The following is a 13371-nucleotide window of genomic DNA, read 5'->3' as shown; positions in this document are numbered from 1 at the left end:
TTGGGGGACATTTTGGGGTCTTGGGGGTCACTTTGGGGTCCCAAGGTGACACTTTGGGGTCTTGGGGGGACGTTTTGGGGTCCTGGGGGACATTTTGGGGTCTTGGGGGTCATTTTGGGGTCACATGGGGACATTTTGGGGTCCCGGGGTGACATTTTGGGGTCTTGGGGGACATTTTGGGGTCCTGGGGTGACATTTTGGGGTCCTGGGGTGACACTTTGGGGTCTTGGGGGACACTTTGGGATCTTGGGGGACATCTTGGGGTCTTGGGGGACACTTTGGGGTCTTGGGGGACATTTCGGGGCCTTGGGGGACACTTTGGGGTCTTGGGGTGACATTTTGAGGTCTTAGGGGACATTTTGGGGTCCTGGGGGACACTTTGGGGTCTTGGGGGGCATTTTGGGGTCCTGGGGGACATTTTGGGGTCTTGGGGGACACTTTGGGGTCTTGGGGTGACATTTCGGGGTCTTGGGGGACATTTTGGGGTCCCGGGGTGACATTTTGGGGTCTTGGGGGTCACTTTGGTGTCCCGGGGGGACATTTTGGGGTCTTGGGGGTCACTTTGGGGTCTTGCGGGACATTTTGGGATCTTGGGGGACACTTTGGGGTCTTGGGGGACATTTTGGGATCTTGGGGGTCACTTTGGTGTCCTGGGGGGACATTTTGGGGTCTTGGGAGACACTTTGGGATCTTGGGGGACATTTCGGGGTCTTGGGGGACATTTTGGTGTCCTGGGGGGACATTTTGGGGTCTTGGGGGACACTTTGGGATCTTGGGGGACATTTTGGGGTGCCATGGGGACATTTTGGGGTCCTGGGGAACATTTTGGGATCTTGGGGGACATTTTGGGGTGCCATGGGGACATTTTGGGGTCCTGGGGAACATTTTGGGATATTGGGGGACATTTTGGGGTTTTGGGGAGCATTTTGGGGTCTAGGGGACATTTTGGGGTCCTGGGGGGATATTTTGGGATCTTGGGGGACATTTTGGGATCTTGGGGGACACTTTGGGGTCCCATGGGGACATTTTGGGGTCTTGGGGGACATTTTGGGGTGGCCCTGCCAAGCGGGTCAAGCCCGGTGACTCAGGTGTCCCCGCTGTCCCCTCCCCGGGCGGTGGCACCCATGGGTGCCCCACCCCACCCCTGGCCCTATTTAGGGCCGTCCCCCGCCGGCCCCAAAGTGTCCCCGATGTCCCCGACGGCCCCGGCCATGGCCGGGCCCCGGCTGCTCTCGGCCCTCGGGCTCCTGCTGCTCTGCTTCTGCCTCCCAGGTGGGACTGGGAGGGACTGGGAGGGACTGGGAGGGACTGGGAGGGGGGTTGGGGGGCACTGGGAGGGATTGGGAGAGACTGGGAAGGGATTGGGAGGGGTTGGGGGGCACTGGGAGGGATTGGGAAGGGATTGGGAGAGACTGGGAGGTTACTGGGGGGCACTGGGAGGGACTGGGAGGGACTGGGAAGGGACTGGGAGAGACTGGGAGGTTACTGGGGGGCACTGGGAGGGACTAGGAGGGACTGGGAAGGGACTGGGAGAGACTGGGAGGTTACTGGGGGGCACTGGGAGGGACTGGGAAGGGACTGGGAGAGACTGGGAGGTTACTGGGGGGCACTGGGAGGGATTGGGAAGGGACTGGGAGAGACTGGGAAGGGATTGGGAGGCACTGGGAGGGACTGGGAGGGTGCTGGTGGGCATTGGGAGGGACTGGGAGAGACTGGGAGGGACTGGGAGGGTGTTGGGGGACACCGGGAGGAACTGGGAAGGGACTGGGAGAGACTGGGAGAGACTGGGAAGGGACTGGGAGAGACTGGAAAGTGATTGGGAAGGATTGGGAGAGACTGGGAGGGTGCTGGGGGGCACTGGGAGAGACTGGGAAGGGACTGGGAAGGGATTGGGAGAGACTGGGAGGGATTGGGAGAGATTAGGGAGGGACTGGGAGAGACTGGGAAGGGACTGGGGAGGGACTGGTAAGGAATCTGGGGGAACTGGGCGAACTGGGGGGAACTGGGAGGAACTGGGTGTGATTTGCAAGGACCGGGATGGGGACTGGGAGCAACTGGGAAGAACTGGGATGGAGACTGGGAGGGATTGGAAGTAAATCCTGAATGGATGGGGAGGGACTGGGAGGGGAACTGGGAGGGACTGGGATGGGAACTGGGAGGGACTGGAAAGGGAACTGGGAGGGACCGGGATGGGAACTGGGAGGGACTGGAAGGGGAACTGGGATGGACCGGGATGGGAACTGGGAGGGATTGGAAAGGGAACTGGGAGGGGCTGGGCTGAGGACTGGGCAAACTGGGAGGGACTGGGGTGGGAACTGGGAGAGAAAGAGATGGGTGGGAACGGACTGGGATGGGGACTGGGAAGGGCTGGGATGGATTGAGGGGAACTGGGAAGGACTGGGAAGGACTGGGATGAACTGGGATGGACTGGAAAGGACTGGAAAGGACTGGGATGGACTGGGATGAACTGGGATGAACTGGGATGGACTGGAAAGGACTGGGAAGGATCATGAACTGGAAAGGACTGGCATGGACTGGGAAGGACTGGGAAGGACTGGGATGGACTGGGAAGGATCGGGATGAACTGGAAAGGACCGGGATGAACTGGGACGGACTGGGAAGGATTGGGATGAACTGGGATGGACTGGGATGGACTGGGAGGGACTGGAAAGAATCATGAACTGGAAAGGATTGGGATGGACTGGGAAGGATCGGGATGAACTGGAAAGGACCGGGATGAACTGGGATGAACTGGGATGAACTGGGATGAACTGGGACGAACTGGGACGGACTGGGATGACCCCCCTGTGACCCCCCCCCCCCAGATCCAGGCGCTGCCGACGGCTGCGATTCGGGATCGCGCTTGGCCCCGCTGATGGCCGGGGTGGATCCCTGCAAGGATCCCGCTGGATTCCTCAGCCCCCAGCTGCCCTCCAGCGGGGCCGGATCCCCCGGGGGATCCTACAGCCACTCGGGATCCTCCGGGATCGGTTCGGGATCCTCCGGAGGATCGGGATCCCATGGGATCGACTCGGGATCCTACGGGGGATCGGGATCCTATGGAGGCGGCTCGGGATCCTATGGAGGATCGGGACCCTATGGAGGATCGGGATCCCATGGGATCAACTCGGGATCCTACGGAGGATCGGGATCCTATGGGGGATCGGGACCCTATGGAGGATCGGGATCCTATGGAGGCGGCTCGGGATCCTCTGGGGGCGGATCGGGATCCTATGGAGGCGGATCGGGATCCTCCGGGGGATCGGGATCCTATGGGGGATCGGGATCCTATGGACTGCTGCCCTACGGGAGTGGATCCGGATCGGGGAGCTACGGCCCCCAAGGGGGAAGCGGCTCGGGATCGGGCAGGCCAGGATCCCAAGGGGGATTTGGGTCCGGATCGGGATCGGGATCGGGATCAGGATCGGGTAGACCGGGATCCCAAGGGGGATTTGGGTCCGGATCGGGATCGGGTAGACCGGGATCCCAAGGGGGATTTGGGTCTGGATCGGGATCGGGATCGGGTAGACCGGGATCCCAAGGGGGATTTGGGTCTGGATCGGGATCGGGTAGACCGGGATCCCAAGGGGGATTTGGGTCCGGATCGGGATCGGGTAGACCGGGATCCCAAGGGGGATTTGGGTCCGGATCGGGATCGGGATCGGGTAGACCGGGATCCCAGGGGGGATTTGGATCGGGATCAGGAAGACCGGGATCGGGTAGACCAGGATCCCAAGGGGGATTTGGATCGGGATCAGGTAGACCGGGATCGGGTAGACCAGGATCCCAAGGGGGATTTGGGTCCGGATCGGGATCGGGATCTGGTAGACCAGGATCCCAAGGGGGATTTGGATCGGGATCGGGTAGACCGGGATCTCATGGGGGATTTGGGTCGGGATCGGGATCGGGTAGACCGGGATCCCAGGGGGGCAGCGGGTCCCAAGGAGGCAGCGGATCGGGATCCTATGGGGGCGGATCGGGATCCTATGGGGGCAGCTCGGGATCCTACGGGCTCCCCGAGTCCTACGGGGACGATTCGGGGTTCTACGGGGGATCGGGATCCTATGGGGGGGATTCGGGGTCCTACGGGGGCGGATCGGGATCTTATGGGGGATCGGGATCCTATGGGGGCGGATCGGGATCTTATGGGGGTAGACCAGGATCTTATGGGGGCGGATCGGGATCTTATGGGGGATCGGGATCTTATGGGGGTGGATCGGGATCTTATGGGGGATCGGGATCCTATGGGGGTGGATCGGGATCTTATGGGGGCGGATCGGGATCCTATGGGGGTAGACCAGGATCTTATGGGGGCGGATCAGGATCCTATGGGGGTGGATCGGGATCTTATGGGGGATCGGGACCTTACGGGGGATTGGGATCCTACGGGGGGTCGGGATCCCAGGGGGGTTCCCAGCGCCCCGTATACAAGAACCCCGGGATCCCCTTCGTGCCGGGGCTGCGGGATCCCGCCCGGATCGGGGGCTACATCCCCCTGCGCCGCGGCCCCCCCGTGGGATCGGGATCCACTCACGGATCGGGATCGGGATCGGGATCGGGATCGGGAGCAGGAACGGGATCGGGAGCGGGAGCGGGAGCGGGATCGGGATCGGGATCGGGATCGGGGAGCGGGACCTACAGCTCGGGATCCCGGGGGGGATCCCAGGGGGGATCTGGGGGGGGATCTGGGGGGGGATCTGGGGCGGGATCCGACCAAACCCAGTCCGGCTGCGGGGGCTGCGATGAGTAGGGGGCACCCCGAGCCCCCCCCCCCCCCGGCCCCGTTCGTGTGTCCCAATAAAGGCCTTGGAGCTCGGAGCCCGCCTCGTCCGTGTCCCCAAAATGTCCCCAAAATGTCCCCAAAATGTCCCCAAATATCCCCAAGGTGTCCCCATGGCCACATGTGTCTCCAAAATGTCCCCAAAATGTCCCCAGTGTGTCCCTATGACCACACATGACCCCAAAATGTCCCCAACGTGTCCCCATGTCCCCAAAATGTCCCCAAAATGTCCCCAAAATGTCCCCAAAATGTCCCCAAATATCCCCAAGGTGTCCCCATGGCCACACGTGTCCCCAAAATGTCCCCAGTGTGTCCCCAAAATGTCCCCAAAATGTCCCCAAGGTGTCCCCAAGGTGTTCCCAACATGTCCCCCAAATGTCCCCAACGTGTCCCCAAATGTCCCCAATGTGTCCCCATGTCCCCAAAATGTCCCCAAAATGTCCCCAGAATGTCCCCAAAATGACCCCAAATGTCGCCAACGTGTCCCCATGGCCACACATGTCCCCAAAATGTCTCCAATGTGTCCCCAATGTGTCCCCATGTCCCCAAAATGCCCCCAAAATGTCCCCCAAAATGTCCCCAATGTGTCCCCAATGTGTCCCCATGGCCACACGTGTCCCCAAAATGTCCCCAAAATGTCCCCAATGTGTCCCCAACATGTTCCCATGGCCACATGTGTCCCCAAAATGTCTCCAATGTGTCCCCAATGTGTCCCCATGGCCACATGTGTCCCCAGAATGTCCCCAGAATGTCCCCAAAATGACCCCAAAATGTCCCCAATGTGTCCCCAGTGTGTCCCTATGGCCATATGTGTCCCCAAAATGTCCCCAAAATGACCCCCAAATGTCCCCAAATGTCCCCAATGTGTCCCCATGGCCCCAAACTGTCCCCAAAATGTCCCTAAAATGTCCCCAAAGTGTCCCCATGGCCGCATGTGTCCCCAGAATGTCCCCAAAATGTCCCCAAAATGACCCCAAAATGTCCCCGATGTGTCCCTATGACCACGTGTCCGCCAAATGTCCCCAACATGTCCCCAAGGTTTCCCCATGGCCACACGTGTCCCCAAAATGTCCCCAAAATGACCCCAAAATGACCCCAAAATGTCCCCAAGGTGTCCCTATGACCACATGTGTCCCCCAAATGTCCCCAAAATGTCCCCAAATGTCCCCAATGTGTCCCCATGGCCCCAAAATGTCCCCAAAATGACCCCAAAATGTCCCCAAGGTGTCCCCATGGCCACATGTGTCCCCAAAATGTCCCCAAAATGTCCCCAGTGTGTCCCTATGGCCATACATGTCCCCAGAATGTCCCCAGAATGTCCCCAAAATGACCCCAAAATGTCCCCAAGGTGTCCCTATGACCACATGTGTCCCCAAAATGTCCCCAAAATGTCCCCAGTGTGTCCCTATGACCACATGTGTCCCCAAAATGTCCCCAAAATGTCCCCAAGGTGTCCCCATGACCACATGTGTCCCCAGAATGTCCCCAAAATGTCCCCCAAATGACCCCAAAATGTCCCCAATGTGTCCCCCAAATGTCCCCAACATGTCCCCAACATGTCCCCATGGCCACACGTGTCCCCAAAATGTCCCCAACGTGTCCCCGCGCGTCCTGGCACCGGCTGAGCCGGCGGGGCCGGTCCGCACCCACGCCTGGGGACGGGGACATCGGGGCCAGGACGGGGACGCCCACGGGGCCGGGAATGGGGACACTGGGGTGGGACACTGGGGACGCCAACTGGGGCAGGAATGGGGACACTGGGGTGGGACACTGGGAATGGGATGGGTTGGGGACAACAACTGGGGCGGGAACGGGGACACTGGGGTGGGGACATCGGGGACAGGACGGGGATTTTGGGGTCAGAAAGGGGACACCCACAAGGACAGGGGCACCTGGGACCAGTATGGCCCCGTCAGGACCAGTATGAACCCTAAAGAGACCAGTAAGCCCCCAGAGGGACAGGTGGGAGGTCTATAGGGACCAGTAAGACCCCTTAGGAACCAGTAGGAGCCCTACAGAGACCAGTATGGCCCCATAGGGACCAGTAAGAGCCCCATAGGGACCAGTATGGCCCCATAGGGACCAGTAGGAGCCCCATAGGGACCAGTAAGACCCCTTAGGAACCAGTAGGAGCCCCATAGGCACCAGTAGGAGCCCTACAGGGACCAGTATGGCCCCATAGGGACCAGTAAGAGCCCCAAAGGGACCAGTATGGCCCCATAAGGACCAGTAAGAGCCCCATAGGGACCAGTAGGAGCCCTATAGGGACCAGTAGGAGCCCCAAAGGGACCAGTATGGCCCCATAGGGACCAGTAAGAGCCCCATAGGGACCAGTATGGCCCCATAGGAACCAGTAGGAGCCCCATAGGCACCAGTAGGAGCCCTACAGAGACCAGTATGGCCCCATAGGGACCAGTAAGAGCCCCATAGGGACCAGTATGGCCCCATAGGGACCAGTAGAAACCCCAAAACCACCAGTAGGAGCCCTACAGAGACCAGTATGGCCCCGTAGGGACCAGTAGGAGCCACACTGTGACCCGTATGGCCCCACAGAGACCAGTATGGCCCCATAGGGCCCAGTAGGAGCCCCATCGTGACCAGTAAAAGCCCTACAGGGACCAGTAGGAGCCCTATAGGGACACATACAGCCCCACAGAGACCAGTATGGCCCAGTATGGCCCAGTATGGCCCAGTAAGGCCCCAGTAAGGCTCTCGGGACCGGGACCAGTTCCATCCCAGTGCCACCCAGTCCCCACCCTGCCGTGGGCGGCCGCACCCGGGCTGGGCCGAAAACAGGGGCGTGGGGGGGGGGCACCTCCCGTCCGCCCTTAAAACCAGTGCTCCCAGTGCTCCCAGTGCTCCCAGTGCTCCCCAGCAGCACCCATGGGTGCTCCCGGGACCCTCGGCATCCTGCTCTGTCTGCTCGCCCTGCTGGGGCCCGGCCGGCTCGGTAGGTGCCCTCCCAGTCCGGTCCCCAAACTGGTCTGGTCCTAAACTGGGAGAACTGGGATCTGGCCCTAAACTGGGATGGGGACAGCTGGGTCCCTAAACTGGGATGGGGACAGCTGGGTCCCCAAACTGGGATGGGATGGGGGAAACTGGGACCTGGCCCTAAGCTCGGATGGGGACACTGGGGTCCCTAAACTGGGATGGGATGGGGGAAACTGGGACCTGGCCCTAAACTGGGATGGGGACAGCCGGGTCCCTAAACTGGGATGGGGTGGGAATGGGGGGAACTGGGACCTGGCCCTAAACTGGGATGGGGACACCAGGGTCCCCAAACTGGGACAGAACGGGGGAAACTGGGACCTGGCCCTAAACTGGGATGGGGACACCTGGGTCCTCAAACTGGGATGGAATGGGGGAAACTGGGACCTGGCCCTAAACTGGGATGGGGACAGCTGGGTCCTCAAACTGGGATGGGATGGGGAGAGGGGGAACTGGGACCTGGCCCTAAACTGGGATGGGGACAGGTCCCCAAACTGGGATGGAATGGGGGGAACTGGGACCTGGCCCTAAACTGGGATGGGGTTGGAACGGGGGAAACTGGAACCTGGCCCTAAACTGGGATGGGGACACCTAGGTCCCCAAACTGGGATGGAATGGGGAGAGGGGGAACTGGGACCTGGCCCTAAACTGGGATGGGGACAGCTGGGTCCCCAAACTGGGACGGGGATGGGGGAAACTGGGACCTGGACCTAAACTGGGTCCCCAAACTGGGATGGGGTGGGGACATTGGGGTCCCCAGAAGGGTCTGGGATGGGGACAAAGGGACAGGGACACCAGGGTCCCCAAACTGGGATGGAGTGGGAACTGGGGGAACTGGGACCCATCCCTAAACTGGGCTGGACTGGGGACAAGGGGACGGGGACACCGGGGTCCCCAAATGGGGTCAGGGGGCTTGGGGTCCCCGGGGGGTCCCCGTCCCCATCTCTGTCCCCTTGTCCCCAGGTGCCAGCGCCCGCAGCCTGCCCCCCACCACCCTCCCCAGTGCTCCCAGTACCCCCACCAGTACCCAAACCAGTGCTCCCAGTGTCCATACCAGTATCCCCACCACCGCCCCCATCACCACCCCGGTACCGGCGCTGGAGGAGGAGGAGGAGGAGGATGAAGATGAGGAGGAGGAGGCCGAAGGCCGCGTGATGGAGGCTTTGGGGCGCCTGGCGGCGGCCCTACAAACCCCCCGGCGCCGGGGGGGGGCGGGGGGCGTCCCCCAACCCCTCCTGGAGCTGCTCCCCGAAATCCGCGACCTCCTGGCCCCCACCCCCAGCCCCCCCTGAACCCCCCCCCAGTAAAGGGGGGGGGGTGGAAATTTTGGGACCCCCCCCGGCTCAATAAATGGTTTGGATCCCCCCTCCCCCCCCCAAAAAAAAAAAAAAAAGGGGGGTGTGTGAGTGCTGTGGGGTGGGGGGGCTATGGGGTGCTGGGGGGAGGATATAGGGGATGGGGTATAGGGGATGGGGTATAGGGGACGAGATATAGGGGATGGGCTATAGGGGACGAGATATAGGGGGTGAGATATAGGGGACGAGATATAGGGGAGGATATAGGGGACGAGATATAGGGGACGAGATATAGGGGACGAGATATAGGGGACAAGATATAGGGGGCAGGCTATAGGGGGCGACATATAGGGGGTGAGCTATAGGGGACGAGGTATAGGGGACAAGGTATAGGGGAGGCTATAGGGGATGAGGTATAGGGGGTGAGCTATAGGGGTTGGGCTATAGGGGACAAGATATAGGGGACGAGATATAGGGGACAAGATATAGGGGATGAGATATAGGGGATGAGATATAGGGGACAAGATATAGGGGACGAGATATAGGGGACGAGGTATAGGGGATGAACTATAGGGGACGAGGTATAGGGGACAAGATATGGGGGAGGCTATAGGGGATGAGCTATAGGGGACGAGATATAGGGGACAAGATGTAGGGGATGGGCTATAGGGGACGAGATATAGGGGACGGGCTATAGGGGACGAGATATAGGGGATGACATATAGGGGGTGAGTTATAGGGGACGAGGTATAGGGGATGAGCTATAGGGGACGAGATATAGGGGACGGGCTATAGGGGACGAGCTATAGGGGACAAGATATAGGGGATGCTATAGGGACAGGGCTATAAGTGAAGGGGCGTATAGGGGCAGGGCTTATAGGGGCATGATGTATGGGGTAGGACCTATAGGGGCAGGGCATATAGGGGCAGGACGTATAGGGGAGGAGCATATAGGGGCAGGGTGTATAGGGGAAGGGCATATAGGGGCATGACGTATAGGGGCATGACGTATAGGGTCAGGACCTATAGGGGCAGGACCTATAGGGGCAGGGCTTATAGGGTCAGGACCTATAGGGGCAGGACCTATAGGGGCCCTGACTCAGCTGCCACGTCCCCAGGACCGGCTGAGCTGGCGGGGCCGCACCCAGGGGGAAAATTGGGGGGGGGGCACCCAAGGGTGGGGGTGGCCCCCGCCACCCCCACCCTGACCCCACCCAGCCCCGGGGGCACCTATAAGAGCCCAGTGCTCCCAGTGCTCCCAGTGCCGCTCCCAGTGCCGCTCCCAGTGCTCCCAGTGCTGCTGCTGACCCAAGGTATGGCCGCTGGGCTGGGGGGAGAGGGCACTGGGGGGGACTGGGAGGGCACTGGGAGGAACTGGGGGGGCACTGGGTGACGCTGGGGGGCACTGGGGGGGCATTGAGGGGAACTGGGAGGCACTGGGGGGAGCAGGGGGTCACTGGGTGATACTGGGGAGAAATGGGAGGGCACTGGGGGGAACTGGGAGGGCACTGGGGGGAACTGGGGGGTCACTGGGTGACACTGGGGGGACACTGAGGGGAACTGGGAGGCACTGGGTGGCACTGGGGAGAAATGGGAGGGCACTGGGGTGAACTGGGAAGACACTAGATGAAACTGGGAGGGGCACTGGGGGGAACTGGGGGGCACTGGGGTGAACTGGGAGGGCACTGGGTGACACTGGGGGGGCACCGGGTGACACTAGGGGGTACTGGGGCGAACTGGGGGGGTCACTGGGTGGCACTGGGAGGCACTGGGTGTCACTGGGGGGGGGCACTGGGGGGAACTGGGAGGCACTGGGTGAAACTGGGGGGCACTGGGGGGGCTCCCGTGCACCCCAGACCCCCCCTGACTCCCCCTTTTTGCCCCCCCCTCCCCAGCATGGCCGAGCGCCGACCCGCGCCCCCCCCCCAGCCGCGTCCCCCCCCCTCCGAAGCCCCCCCCGGCCCCGAGGAGCCCGGCATCCCCGTGGCCCCGTGGCCCCCCCTCCCCGCCTGGGTGGACAACGGGGACGACAGCGGGGACAGCAATGGGGACAGCGACGGGGACAAGGCCAAGCCCCCCCCAAACCGCGAGGAGACACGGGGGGGGCGCCCCTGAGCTGCCCCGGGGAGCCCCGATCCTATAAATGACCCTAAGAAGAGCCACGACCTCCCTGATCCTATAAATGACCCCATGAAGACCCATGACCTCCCTGATCCTATAAATGACCCTAAGAAGAGCCACGACCTCCCTGATCCTATAAATGACCCCATGAAGACCCATGACCTCCCTGATCCTATAAATGACCCTAAGAAGAGCCACGACCTTCCTGATCCTATAAATGACCCCATGAAGACCCATGACCTCCCTGATCCTATAAATGACCCTAAGAAGAGCCACGACCTTCCTGATCCTATAAATGACCCCATGAAGACCCACGACCTCCCTGATCCTATAAACGACCCCATGAAGACCCACGACCTCCCTGACCCTATAAATGACCCCATGAAGACCCATGACCTCCCTGACCCCATAAATGACCCCATGAAGAGCCATGACCTCCCTGATCCTATAAATGACCCCATGAAGACCCACGACCTCCCTGATCCTATAAATGACCCTAAGAAGACCCACGACCTCCCTGATCCTATAAATGACCCTAAGAAGAGCCACGACCTCCCTGACCCCATAAATGACCCCATGAAGACCCACGACCTCCCTGACCCCATAAATGACCCTAAGAAGAGCCACAAGTGACACTGCTTCCTCCTTTACTGGGGACACTGGGATGGGGACACTGGGATGGGGACAGGGACATGGGGTTGGGGACACGGGGCCACCACGGATTTGGGGTCACGGGTTTGGGGCCACGGGGCCACCACGGGGTTGGGGACACTGGGATGGGGACATTGGGATGGGGACAGGGACATTGGGATGGGGACATGGGGCCACCACGGATTTGGGGTCACGGGTTTGGGGTCACGGGTTTGGGGTCATGGGGTTGGGGACATTGGGATGGGGACACGGGGACACGGATTTAGGGCCACGTTTTTGGGGCCGTCCCTACGACCGGTCCAGGAGCTCCTCCGAATGTCCCCAACCTGCAGAGGGGACACGGTGAGGGACGGGGCCGGGACCCCATTGTCCCCAAACGTCCCCATTGTCCCCAAATGTCCCCATTGTCCCCCCACGACCCCATTGTCCCCCCACGACCCCAAATGTCCCCGTTGTCCCCATACCTCGGCTGCCGCTGTCCCCGATGTCCCCAAGGTCCTCCTGGCTCCAGCTCCTCCCCGCGCTCCCGGGGCACCCCCGGCAGCGGGGCCGTGACCCCAAATTTTGGGGCCGTGGCCCCAAATCCCGGGACCACGTCCCCAACCTTCGGGGAAACGTCCCCAAAGATTGGGGACGGCCTCGGGGACCCGGCCCCGCTCTTTGGGGCCACATCCCCGGTCCTTGGGGTCCTTGGGGACGCGACCCTAAATCTTGGGGACGCGACCCCAAATCTTGGGGACGCGACCCCAAACCTTGAGGAAGTGACCCCAAAAATTGAGGAAGTGACCCCAAAAATTGAGGAAGTGACCCCAAACCTTGGGGAAGTGTCCCCAAACCTTGGGGACGTGTCCCCAACCCTTGGGGCCACATCCTCAGCCCTTGGAGCCATGACCCCAAAACTTGGGGACCCATCCCAAATCCTTGGGGACCCGTCCCCAAACCTTGGGGACGTGACCCCAAACTTTGGGGACCCGTCCCCAACCCTTGGGGACGCGTCCCCGGTCTTTGGGGCCACATCCCAAATCCTTGGGGCCACGACCCCAATAATTGGGACCCCACCCCGGGTCCTTGGGGTCCTTGGGGACCCGTCCCCAACCCTTGGGGCCGTGTCCCCAAATTTTGGGGACCCGTCCCCAAGCCTTGGGGACCCACCCCAGGTCCTTGGGGTCCTTGGGGACGCGTCCCCAAACCTTGGGGCCACGACCCCAATACTTGGGGACCCGTCCCTGGATTTTGGGGACCCATCCCTGGATTTTGGGGACGCGTCCCTAAACCTTGGGGACCCGTCCCCAAATTTTGGGGACCTGACCCCAAGATTTGGGGACCCATCCCAGGTCCTTGGGGACCCTTCCCAGGTCCTTGGGGTCCCGTCCCCAAAATTTGGGGTCCGGTCCCCGCTCCTTGGGGCATGGTCCCCGAGCTGGGGGATGTCCCCGCTGTCCCCAAATTTGGGGACGGTTTTGGGGTCCCCGTTGTCCCCGGGGGCAGCAGCAGGCGGAGCAGCGAGGCCAGCGCCCGGTCCCAAGGCTGTTTGGG

The 13371-nt window shown here is 61.6% G+C and overlaps 1 protein-coding gene and 1 long non-coding RNA gene across 2 annotated transcripts; one reads left to right on the top strand and one right to left on the bottom strand.

Annotated features, from left to right (window-relative positions):
- Positions 1-1117: 1117 nt before the first annotated feature.
- On the top strand, positions 1118-5543 carry LOC139998855 (uncharacterized). Its single transcript, XM_072024719.1, has 3 exons — positions 1118-1272; positions 2826-4628; positions 5517-5543. Exons 2-3 carry the CDS (start codon positions 3021-3023, stop codon positions 5541-5543), a joined length of 1635 nt encoding a protein of 544 aa, XP_071880820.1. The 5' UTR covers positions 1118-1272; positions 2826-3020.
- A 5862-nt stretch (positions 5544-11405) lies between these two features.
- On the bottom strand, positions 11406-13134 carry LOC139998936 (uncharacterized). The gene is made up of 3 exons (XR_011803885.1): positions 12300-13134; positions 11581-12161; positions 11406-11502 (listed from the first exon to the last, which is right to left on the bottom strand). It is a non-coding gene; the product is annotated as an uncharacterized lncRNA (long non-coding RNA).
- Between the last annotated feature and the right edge of the window lie 237 nt (positions 13135-13371).

Source organism: Anas platyrhynchos, chromosome 17 (assembly GCF_047663525.1).
Source record: "Anas platyrhynchos isolate ZD024472 breed Pekin duck chromosome 17, IASCAAS_PekinDuck_T2T, whole genome shotgun sequence".
NCBI lineage: Eukaryota > Metazoa > Chordata > Aves > Anseriformes > Anatidae > Anas > Anas platyrhynchos.
Note: the sequence above shows the minus strand (reverse complement) of the source record. Positions and strands in the feature narration are given on the sequence as shown.